This window comes from Aspergillus luchuensis, chromosome 8 (assembly GCF_016861625.1).
Source record: "Aspergillus luchuensis IFO 4308 DNA, chromosome 8, nearly complete sequence".
NCBI lineage: Eukaryota > Fungi > Ascomycota > Eurotiomycetes > Eurotiales > Aspergillaceae > Aspergillus > Aspergillus luchuensis.
Genome location: NC_054856.1, coordinates 2,613,080 through 2,625,120, shown reverse-complemented (window position 1 = coordinate 2,625,120; position 12,041 = coordinate 2,613,080). Strand labels below are relative to the sequence as shown.

Below are 12,041 nucleotides of genomic sequence, written 5' to 3'. Positions count from 1 at the left end.
TCAGCCTCAACAACGATGGTGTTGGCAAGTTACTAACATATGGATACGTTAATGCTGGCGTCATGAGCTGACATCAGTTCTGAAACCCCCTGTGGGCTTTGTCCAACTTCTTTCTACTAGGATTAGTTTGCGACACGATGGATGTGCACTGCCTTGTTTAATCTTGGGTGACTACAGGCAGCACAATTCTTAACATATGGGGTACAACAGGGGGGCGGGGGGAAGAGGGGCTGGGGGTATTGGCAAGAAGTTGTAAGGTATAGCTGTTATGGATGTATTACTGACAGTAAGTAAGTAAGTTAGTAATTAAGTATTAGGGAATACCTTCCAACGTTCATCCATATATGAAGCTGACTTGGATAGTAGTAGTAGTAAATATGAGCTACAACCCAACATAAGCAAAACAAATAGCACTAAACTATATTAGCTACCTCCAAGATATGTCAAAAAGAAATATGCACATAACTCGGCACCCGATCACCTTATGCACCTACTGCATGTGACATCTACCCAAGACCTCTTATCCCACACACACCCTTACCTACTACTCCATCCCACCTGCAAAGGCCATCATATGGCATTTACTAGTTTACTTCAGAACAGTGAGGGGAATGCGCGGGGTAATCAGTAGTAGTAGCTCCAAAGTAATTTATGTAGTAATTGAACAAGGATGCCCGCAGCTCAAACCCCCAGATAGTTTCAAGCAAAAGTAGTACAAACCCGTCACACAGACCAGCCACCTGGTTGCTAACTATGTATCTGTACATGCATGGAGATAAGGGGGGTTACAAGGAGATGATCATCGCCTCTGCAATCTCATGCACCTGATCGTGTGATGGTAGTATTTATATTTTAGTGTTGGTGTACTGTGCTTAGCTTGGTTGCTGTGATGTGTTGTGTTGTCCCTGTGCACGCCCGGGGGGGTGGGTGTGTGGGATGGAATTTTGACTCCAATTCGGGGTTTAAGCATACTACTACAACAAAGAACGGGATGGGGCATGCCAGGGGGGTTGTCTAGAAAATTGGAGAAATTCTTCATGATGATACTTGAATACTTACTTAACGCCTATGAAATCCATCCTATTCACAAAGTGTATATATTACCCTTTCTTCCACTGTAGTTGTAGCAGTCAGTAGGGGGATGGTCAACTACTTACAAAATAATCACAGTATCCGTCCACACACACACCAACACTAAATCCAGCATAAACTTAATCCTCCCTATAATATGCATTATATGTTCCCCTCTCCCTCCCCCATTCTAGCCCGTAAACAACTATGATCACCATGCCAAGCTTCACCGGAAATCTACTGTCGGTGCCCGAGAGCGAGCGAGAGTGAGAGAGAGAAAGGCCCCGGTATTATTACAGTATCCGAAACATGTCCGTTGTGTTTTGATACCGTATATAGTACAAATGTATATATACAGTATTTACCGGGTTTTGGAGCTGGAACACTGATACATGATGTAATTATGCACAAGTTATGCAGTCTGCTCAGGTCCCTCGTGTATACTACTTTACTATACCCTGAGCTATATGCCATATAGATACAAGATGAATCTTATATTATACACGCACACACTGTATAACATAAAACTGATCCAGCTAAATTGAACCCCTTCCTCCCCCCTAACATTCTTCCAGAATTATTTCCGGTATCTTAATACTACTGACCACTCCCCAATATAGAAGACTGATTGAACACTGTGTATATCAAACGCTAGAACCCAATAGCGGGATTCCAGAAACTCTTGGCAAATAATCAGGAACCACCATATTCCCACTCATACATACAACCCACGATGAGTGAATTTCCCAAGATGATCCCACACTCAATCAATCAACACTATACCTCTTACCAGCCACATTTCAGTAGTATACAAGTTTTAATTCTTCCCTGGATGTATCGATAGCTTGCTTGGCTCAAAATTAAGCTGCCGCCAATGCTGATTAATGCATTATCATCATTAGTAACCCCCTCAGCCAGCCCATGGAAACTTCCAGTCCGGGACGGAGACTTTTTTTTTTTTCTTTTTGTCTTCACTAGTGAGTCAAATGTAGCAGCACGGAGACTTTTTCTTGCTCAAACTAACTAACTACATACTAACTAGTCTACACACACACTCACACGGAGAGGCAAGAACCACTGCGGATATTGCGGATATAACGGTCCAATCCCGGTGCCTCAATACCCGCACCTTAACTAGGAGAAGTTTTGGGTTAGGTCGGTTGGTCCCATCTGTACAGTTGCGCGGAAAATGAATTGATTGATTATTGCTAGTTTAGTCTGACAATGCCCGATCTGGTAATGGGTGTGGATCTCCACATGCGAATATCCACCTACCTGAGGCTTTTTCATTCCATAGAAACACCACAATCCAACACTGTTTGCCTTCTGCTTCAGGTGGATCTCCTCCATAAGCCCGTTTCGTTTCAATCTGGGCTTTGCTCTTGCTTGCTAGACCCGCTTCGGATACATATCACGGGTGATAAGGATAAATCGGCACGCTGTGATCATGTGATGCGATGGATAATCGGATGATTGCCAAGACCTTTTTTTTCAGATCAAAAAGAGAAAATAATTATTTTCGAGATTTTTCTGGCTAATACATATTAGATCAGCGGAATTAAAAGACGGAGAGTTCCGTAGTTCTAGATAGAGAATGGATGTCCCTGCCTCGGCGACGTACGTCCACGCCCATGCCGAGCCTAGGCACTAACTAATCTCTCCACCGATCGGCCGTTTATTAATTCACTGTGGCATGACTCTTTCCCGGTAGTTTACCTCGGGTTCTCGTTGTGGTTCTGGTTCTGTTTTGGTTCACTCCCTCCAGGCCTTATACACGATGGTGCTACCGTACTTCTGCCCCTTCGGGAGAACGACCGTGTGCCGCCATCCGGGCTCATTGACCGCATTGACAAACCGACTGGGTTCGATGCAGAACCCCGCAAATGGGCCCCGACTCGGCTTCCCGTCTGTTTCGGGTACATCGATGCCTTGGCCTGTGTAGAATTGGAATGCCGGCTCCGTGCTGTGCACTTGCAGGTGCAGGCGCGTGTCTGGGTGCTGGAACTCGGCCAGTAGGCGGAGGGGCTCACTCCGCGTATCGAGGGGGACGCGGGACAGGTCGCGGTCCATCACGAAGACGTCGTCGAATTGGTTCTGCGGGCCGAAGGTAAACTCCTTGGTGACTTCGCTGGGGTAGGGCTCGATGGGGCCCAATGGGATGCCGTTCTCTAGTGGTAGGTAGTCCTGTGTTGATAGTTTACTGAGGGTGCCTTCGGTGGTTGGGCCGCCGTTGAGGTTGAAGTAGCTGTTAGGACGGTCAATATTTAATCGCCCAATTGATGCAGTGAAAAAGAACAGAAGGGCAGACATACCTGTGGTTGGTCAAGTTAACAACCGTCTCATTGCACTCATCGCCCACCAACTCAGCCTCATATTCAATCTTCAGCACCGACGTAGTCTTGCCATTCTCCACCTCCTCACTCGTGGTATAGTAGACCCTGAACTCCACCGTGCCCGGGTATCCTGCCTCCCCGTCACGGCTCAGATAAGTATACAGCAGGGTAGTCTTCCCATCGCGGCTTAACACCGTTGGACCATCGAATTCGCAGCGACCCCATCCGCGACTCCCTCCGTGCAGCGCATTGGGAGGGTCATTCAGTTCGAGCTGATACGACTGTCCATTGAGGTTCTGAATAACACCGTCTTTAATGCGGTTGGCAACACGTCCGATATTCGCGCCGAACCAGGGCGAGTTGTGCTTCTCGTAGGCTTCTTTCGTGGTGAAACCCTGCACGATGTTTTGTCCGTCTACGTTGAATTCCTGGATGATGGCGCCGAGGGACAGGAACTTGGCGGAGGTTTTGTCGCTCATTTTGACTAAGTGCGCTGAACTCTTACTAAATCTCTGATCTTTCTTAGTGAGTCGGACGTGTCTAGTGAGGGGCAATTGAAACTTTTGATGGGAAAAAAATGAGAAAGTCGTCGATATATGAAGAGGGGTGGTCACTCACTTTCCGCCCGCTACCCCGCAATTCTGCTCCAACTGGAGAAGTCGCGACCAATACGACAGAGGCTCACGCTGAAGAGCTTACGCGCTTCAATCACTAGGATTGGTGCAAAGATAAGGTAGATAGACCCTTCTTACTGCGAGGTTCATTTAAACTCGGTTAAATTTCCCAGGATCCCCATGCCTGAATGCCATCTTGAGCCTTGTTCTTCTCGCATATTAGGCTAAACCGCACTTCGTAGCATGTGGTGGATTTGCCGAATCGGGTAATCTTCCGGATGATTTATGCCTCAGGCATAAAGATACCGCCATGTCAGTAGAGTGAGTAGTTCGATCATAGCTATCCATAGCTTGGACTGGTTATGCTTCAAATCAATCTGTGGCTGGTCGGAGCTTCATCATATTAGTAGTTTAACACCTTATACTAAGGTTTTGTTTTAGACATCGTGATCAAACTAGTCCCTTGGCTTGACTACCTGCCATTCCTTCCGGCGGGATACTGCTTACGCTATGAGAGGAGCAGCGTGGGATGGATCGAGAGTTAGCTAACTAGTAGTCGGCATCCCACTCTCTTCCTCACTTCCATCACGCAAGCAATATTCGGGGTCTCAATTCGAACAAGAAATAGGAAGCTACCATCCCAGTCCATAGTAGACTACAGTGCACGCTCACTTCCCCATCGCCAAAAGGGTCCCCGCAATTCTTGAATGGTTAGTTATCTGACACAGCAATGACTCATTCGGAAGGGCTTGCGAGATGCGCCAATTTGACCGTTGAACGGCTGCAGGGACCAAGCTCCTAAATCCTTAATGTTACTTAGTATAACTAAGTTGATGGTTACTTAATAGTAGAAAGCACTCAGTGGGAGGGCCGCAGGTGGGATTAGGTTACGAGATGGATTTAAAAACAGACAAAACAGCGAGACAGACCGTAAATACCCGTATGTCATGTCATACCATAACATACTGCCAACTACTCCTAGTGCCGGATGACAATACGCGCAGGTCCGAAACGTGGAGTTAAGGCGAACGACCGCTCCGAAGCTGACAAGAAGGTTCCATCAGTCAATTGAACTTACGGTCACTCAACTAATCAATTCCAGCCGTAACTAACTGAAACCTCGGATCGGTCTCCGCGGAGCTTGGGGCTTCCGTGCCGAGTCCGTAATCCGCTGATTCAGCGCTTTTAACCCAACTGTGGAAGCGAGAACAGGATAGTTCCTCTTGTTCATTATTCGATCACAAGAATAAATGTATTGGAATAGAATGGGATAGTGTGAACCAAGTTTCATCTATAATTGAGACGATCTTTTTCTTTACTCCTCTGTGGGTTCAACCCCTGAGAAAGACCATACTGTGGCGGCACTCTTGCCACCTAAGCAGCCCTATCTTGTAATAGTAGCTCTTTGCTTTTTGATAATCCCGTCCCTACATACGGTAGTTGATTAGTACTTGATTGAGCCACGGCAATTGAAATAGATGTAAAAATGCTTTTGCTGGGCATTAATCTCATCCCATTCTTGCATTTGCATTTGCACCTTGGCTGAATTGGCATATGCCATATGGCATATGACCTCGTAAGAAGCACTACACTAGATAGAAATCGTGCGGCCCCCGGGAATCGCAAGAACCGTTGCATCGGCATTCGGCATTGCTAAAATGAACCCCTTATGTTAATAGATACTACACAACACTAAGAAGTACCGGGAACCCCTATACCATGCATTGATAGACAGCCGGGTCCCGTGCCATTAGAGTAACTCCGAGAGAGATGTTCTCCGGGAGTAACTGACTGCTTTGTACCAATAGGACATGTGATGACAAGCATGCCATGGTGGCTGTTGGAAATCCTGATCTCAGCATGAGTTCAGGATTAGAAATCCGTCGATCGGGCTGTACTGTATAGTGGCTGAGCGGTCTAACCCCATATCAAAGCGTCCATTGTCCACTTGACAACAACATTACCACACCCTGATGTGAGCGCTGCATGCAGATGTTCTGGGGAAAGTGTGTGTTGGTGGTCCGCGATGACTACTGACTAGTCCACAGTAGTGGTAATGCAGTGACCTACTGACGGGCCCCCGGGGGTGCATTACCCGGTTGGGAGTCGCTAGCCCTCCCATTATTTGGATGATTATTGCCAGACAAGACAATTGCTTTTGTGTCTTCAAAGGGGCTGACTGGATCCCATCCGTGCTCTACTCCGTAGATATACCGCAATTAACCCTCACAGTCCAGTCCTGTCGGGAAGAGGGACCATGAATGGGGCTATCTCTCCATTTTGGGGAACCAGTGTCTATCACCTGGATCAGGGAGACGGAGCGGAATTAGGGAGATGGGGACCCGTGAAGAAAAGAAATTATAGGGAAAAAGAAAAATAAAAAAATAAAAAATCGTAGTTCTACACGTGGAACAACAGGAGATGGACAGCTTCCATTGCCAGTAGAATATCACGTCGAATCCTCCGTAATCCGGAGGGAAATCAAGGTTCAGTCCCTTCCTGGCAAAGAGTGGGCGTAGTCCGATGGGAACTCGGATGTCGAACCAGGTAAGCGATGCTATTGCCTGGGCACTGGCACACCACTGACACACGGTCGGGAGGTCGGCATTTCGGCTTGTGTGCTGGTCCGCCCGTGGCTGACCAGCAATATCCACTCAACTGTCTATCCACAGAACCAGATGAGGCAAAGGCTCCATGGAAGGAAAAGAAGAGACGGAAATAAGAGAAGAAACAACAGGAAAAGGCAGCAATGGGTAAAAAAAAATTCTCTCCCCCTTCCCACTCACTCATCGCTCCCCACTAGCGGGTGTGTGGGCTGGGCTGGGCTCCGTCGTGCCAGACCCAAACATCAAATTGGGCTCCGTCGTATCGAGGGTGGAGACTTTTGGACCCTCTTCGTTTTTTCATGGGGATCCATCGGCCAGGGAGACTACTTGTTCATGAATTTCTTGTTCAGTGATCAGGTTCCCCCCTCTTGACCACCACAGGAAATATTGTTGCAGGAGGGCAGTAGGGTTCACTCGACGTGTCACGATCTACCTCGTATCCCCATCGGAGGCGCGTGAGTGGTCCAGCCAGTCCAGATGTGGCCGGAGATAAGGTAGAGCTGTCACCGGCCTTTAGGATTTGATTATCCATGACGTCCTCCATCACCGCATTAGTCACTCGTGAGCGGTTGGAACGTCATCTGGGCTTAACGAGCAGAGAAAAAAGGTTCCTGGCCTCGGCAGTCGGTCTCCGTTGGCCGATACGCCCTGCGCCCTAGGCCAAAGTTCGGCCTCTTCTCGGACAAAGGTTGAAGTAGACCATAAGTAAATAAGAAGAATGGAGAATAAATAGTATATTTTCAATGTCGGGGACATAAGAAATGACATATAGAACATCCGAAACTAAAAACCAGCATCGGCAAGTATCCACGCAAAAGCATCTGCATCCAAGTAAAGAGAAAACCAACCGCCCTGCCTGTTCAAGCCTCCCAATGTTTTGTGTAAACTCCAACTCCAAAACACCTCGGCGCCTTCATCATCAAAAAAGTATAAACCAAAATAATATGTAGAGGATGCCGTCCCCACAAGAAGAGAATAAAAAAGAATGTGATGCCAGTCACCCAAGAGAAATCCAACACTGTACAGCTCATCGATTATCCTTCTGAAGGAAGGAGAGTGCTGCCATATGTTCAAAAAAGTAGTCCAATGTCGAAATGTAGCATGTATATAATACACGCGTTACGTCGTACGGCGTATGCAAAACAAATGTCAGACAAAAGAGAGACATTAATATGCTAAATTTCGTCGTATCGAAGTGTGTCTCAGGTCGATGCGATCTCGGGCGCATTGGCATTCAAGAACTGATTGATGTCTTCATAGTCGCCTTTGGTGTCCATATACGACGAAGAGGAAAGCATGCAGCTCATCGGTAATTGACGGTTGAACATCGGCGAGGGAACCTGATCGTCAAAGGACAGATTCGTATAATCGGATGCGCCTATTAGATCCATGTCGTCGAAAGCGCCAAAGTTATTGTTGGGCCACTGTTGCGGGGTCTGGAGGGCGAGGGGATTCACGACGCCTTGCATGGTCATGGGGGCAACGAAGGCGGGATTTGTCGGTGCCATTTGAGGCTCTGATTTGATAGTGGGGCCTTGCGTTTGGGACGGTGTGCTAAAGCTGGATTGCGTACTCGAGAGCTGACGAGCAAACGGGTCTGAGAAGCGGGAGGGCATGATAGGCGACTGCGCACTTTCTGAGCTACCGTCGGATGACTCCTGGCGTTGCATGTGTCCGGAATTCTGCCTCCAGAGATCTTGCTGCATAGCCTCAGTGTTCTCTTCGAAGCGCTCACCCTTGGTCTGGTCCAAGGCGCCAAGTCGCGTAAGCAGATCGTGTGTTAGAGGATGGCCGTTGGGCTCGCATTTCAAGGGCTCTCCCGGCCAGCCTTCACCCTCCAAGGCGCGACGGTACATTTCTTGCAGGCCATTGACGAGCCACGTTTGTTGCTGTTCAAGCATCTCGACATAACTAGAGGCGGCGGTAAGCCAGGTTAGCTATTGATACAACATGTCGGTTGGGTGCAAGCTCACCCCTTGGGGTACACTTTGTCGTGAGCCTTCTTCCTCTCGCCAAAGACACAGATGGCATTATCTGTCCTGCACCGACCACATGGGTTGGATCCGTCACACTGCACCGGGTCAGTGCATCAGGACAAGCTGATGCTTGAGCATGACTTGGCTTACCTTGGATTTCTTCAGTCTACACCGATCGCATGCCTTACAGACCCTCTTTCGGACATTACCGTCCGAATGTGAGTGGTCGGATGTAGGTGATGATTGGCGTGCCGTCATTGTGCGCATATATATACTTATGGTGAGGGAGGTTTGGTTGCGGGTATTGAAAGGCAGATGTGGCCAGAGAAATCAAAAGAGTATCTCCCCAGTCAAGAAAAAGGTGAAAATTAGAAAGAGTATCGAAAGCGCGAGTTCCAGTTGCGGTGGTTAGTTTTGTAGGGTAACTAGTCGGGTTTGCTTTTTCTCTGTTCTTTCGAATTTTCGTTTCCTTTTCTTTTTCTTATTGCTTTTCTTATGCCTTGTCCTCGCCTATACCTTTTTCTGTGGTGCGGTGTTGCAATGATCAGTGATCGACAATACGTAAGATTGGTCGATGATATAACGAGGCCGGATGGATAAAGGTAAAAGAAGGTGTAATGAGCAAGAGAAGGTTCAGAGGGTCGAGCCAATGCGAGAGCTCGATCGAGACAACCGCATGTAATGATTAATGATCAAGTTGAACGGTTCCAAGGACAGGATAGCGTTACAACGATCCACCGGTGGTTGGGCTAAAGGCAAGGTGTGTGGTAGTGAATAGTGTGGTAAAGAGGAAGTATATCTGGAAGGGAAAAGAGGCCAGGCTTGACCAAACCGGGAGGGTCGAAGCTCTTTTAACTAGATATAAGGGAGGAGGAGTAAGACGAGGACGACGTAAAGTCAGAGTGATGATGATTGATGATGATGATAATAATAATAATTGCTACTCCAGATGGGCCTGGATGATTATTTATTCGAATTAGTCTAGTCCCCATGGATTTCCATTTTATTTTTTCCTTTTCATTTTTATTTTTATTTTTTGATTAAAAATAATAGTAAGGTTGGCGGTCCTTCACGTAGGAATGGTCGCCGTCTTACCCTTGGGATTATTGACGCAGTCCAAAGGAACCAGAATGGATCGGGTCTGGCGGCGCTGGCCGATCATTGGCCGGCCGCTAGAGGTCTGGAGGTTTATGCAGTGGGGCCCTTTTTCTCAGTACGGTATTGACCTCGTATTAACCGTTCCCTCCAAACTTGCACTGTATCATTCATAACTTTTCCTGGTACTACTACATGAACTAAACCAACTGCTTGCTTGCTGCCTGGCTATCGTCACACTTGTCCACTTCTTTGGGGAGACAGCGGAAAAATCTTTCTACATGAACCGGGTTAAATTCAAGGCACATATGAATTTTAAGATTTGATCCAACGTGGTGCTCCAAAGTTTCACCTGCCTCTGCAGCCACAGCGTGTCAATTCCTTGCCCATACTATTATAAGTTGGTACCTCTGAGTGAACTGAGGATAGCGCTTTCCATACTGTGTAACCATACGTCATAACCAATACGTGGATGAACCCTGCGGCCGTTTGTATGTAAGGTATTTTACATGATACGGAGGAACAGGTTGAACGGATAACGGAAGTAACCAGCCCAAGCGGACGTGCTGATTGCCTGAATCGGCATCGGAGACTGCTTGACTCGGACCTCGGAGGTGCCAACTTCCTTTTGTGCTTTGCGTGCTTTGGGGAAATTTCCTTATTGAGATATATTTCCTTTTTATTTCCCTCATGTTGGGAGGGGCCCCCAAAACGATTTAAAAACCTCAATGGCCCACCTCAGGCCGTATATCCGATCGGGACTCTGGACAGGTACCTCCCATGTCTACACTCTACGGGGGTTTCCCTTCATGTATGCCTTGGCTAGTGAGGCCCTACTTTTGGACTACTATAAGTCTACCTAGGGTGTGGAAAAGATCTTTGGAGGAAGTAAAAGAGGGGGTGGGAATACGTGGACAATTAATCATGAGGGAGAACTTAGATAGTAGATAGCTATAGTTACGTCGCGGCCGAGGTGGTTTTACCTGCGCCAGCGTGTGTGATGTGTGAGACTCACTTGAAGCAAGCTGTACCTTTTCCGATGTTCAGGTACATCCATAGCTTTAGTACAGAATTGCGGTAATTCTGCGATTTGATGCAAACCAGCTTGAGGGAATGACAGCCCAAGTCTGCATAGCCCGGCATTACGGCACAAGAATATCCACCTTGAGTATATTTCCATAACCAAATATTTTTGATTTATTTTATTTTATTTTATTTTATTTTTTTTTCTTTCGAAGCTGACCCAACTCGGCAAACTCATGCCGAACGGGTAGCTTTCGAAACCATGAATGTAAGGTGTATGGACCATCGGGTGGTGGCTCCATAATGACTCCTATGAACATTACCTGACACTGACAGGGTCAATAACCCCATCTCGTCGGAGTCTCTCTCTCCCCTTCGACTCCATTCACAGTGCATCGTTAAAATCCCGATTCGGCGATCAAACACGGATTCCTTCCCCGTCCGATATCTTCGATCGCTGCTATTCTCCTAGTTCCCTCCATAGTCGTACAAGACCTGTTGATCACCAGTCTTGGCGATTGGCGCTCTCCTTCGAAAGCTTAACGGCAGACCGGATTGATTCCAATCCTTCTTTGCCACACTGTCTGCCGCCAGGTGGATGGAGCAGGGAAGACCGAATCCAGCGTTGATCCAATCATCGGTTCCGATTATTGTTCGTGATCAGCTTTAGTTTGGGATGATTCAATAGCCCGGTCAATCATTGTTCTTCCAATTTTACTTTCCTGCCTTGAAGCAGCAGCAGCAGCAGCTCCTCTCCACCACGAGGTGCCGTTGGAGCTATCCGCACATGACAGTCAATGACGTTGATCATCCCTCCAATGGACCATGCCACTTGCACGGTCGCGGGTCTTGATTCGATCGTGCCCCTGCCATTCCCCTCCAGCTTAGCCTGTTGTGACAACAGGACATGATTTAATTAAGCCCAACAGGTTACTGCTATCGAAGCCAGTTCGCGTTGCCGGTGTACGGTGCCCGTGTCCGGAGCTGGTTTGACCGGCACTTACCACTGGCTCAGCTCCGGGATTGACTTCATACTTGCACCACTGCCTCGGGTGCTATAGAGTGGCAGATAAGGTTTCTGATCCTGCGATCAATGACCGCTGGACTATTATCTTCCATGTTGATCCATGCCCGTTTTCTACAATGTACCAATAGGTGCCCCATCGAAAGTGCCGAGTGTCGCTTAATTCCCGAAGCGGCTATACTACTCGGGATTGAACCTTGCACCTGAAGCACGATCGAGGCTGGTTCTTGCTTTCAGGGGTTCGACGATTGCAGAATATGCTGCCCATAGCCAAACATTGGAAATCGATTACAGATCGC

General features: G+C 47.6%; 2 protein-coding genes across 2 annotated transcripts; both read right to left on the bottom strand.

Moving 5' to 3' along the window:
• Nucleotides 1-2,823: 2,823 nt before the first annotated feature.
• AKAW2_80934S (uncharacterized protein) lies at nt 2,824-3,883 on the bottom strand (the record flags this gene model as incomplete). Its single annotated transcript, XM_041682009.1, has 2 exons — nt 2,824-3,316; nt 3,384-3,883. The coding sequence occupies 2 exons, from the start codon at nt 3,881-3,883 to the stop codon at nt 2,824-2,826; spliced, it is 993 nt and encodes a 330-aa protein (XP_041548895.1).
• Nucleotides 3,884-7,826: 3,943 nt separating this feature from the next.
• Nucleotides 7,827-8,525, bottom strand: AKAW2_80933S (uncharacterized protein; the record flags this gene model as incomplete). The annotated part of the gene is made up of 1 exon (XM_041682008.1): nt 7,827-8,525. The coding sequence occupies one exon, from the start codon at nt 8,523-8,525 to the stop codon at nt 7,827-7,829; it is 699 nt and encodes a 232-aa protein (XP_041548894.1).
• Between the last annotated feature and the right edge of the window lie 3,516 nt (nt 8,526-12,041).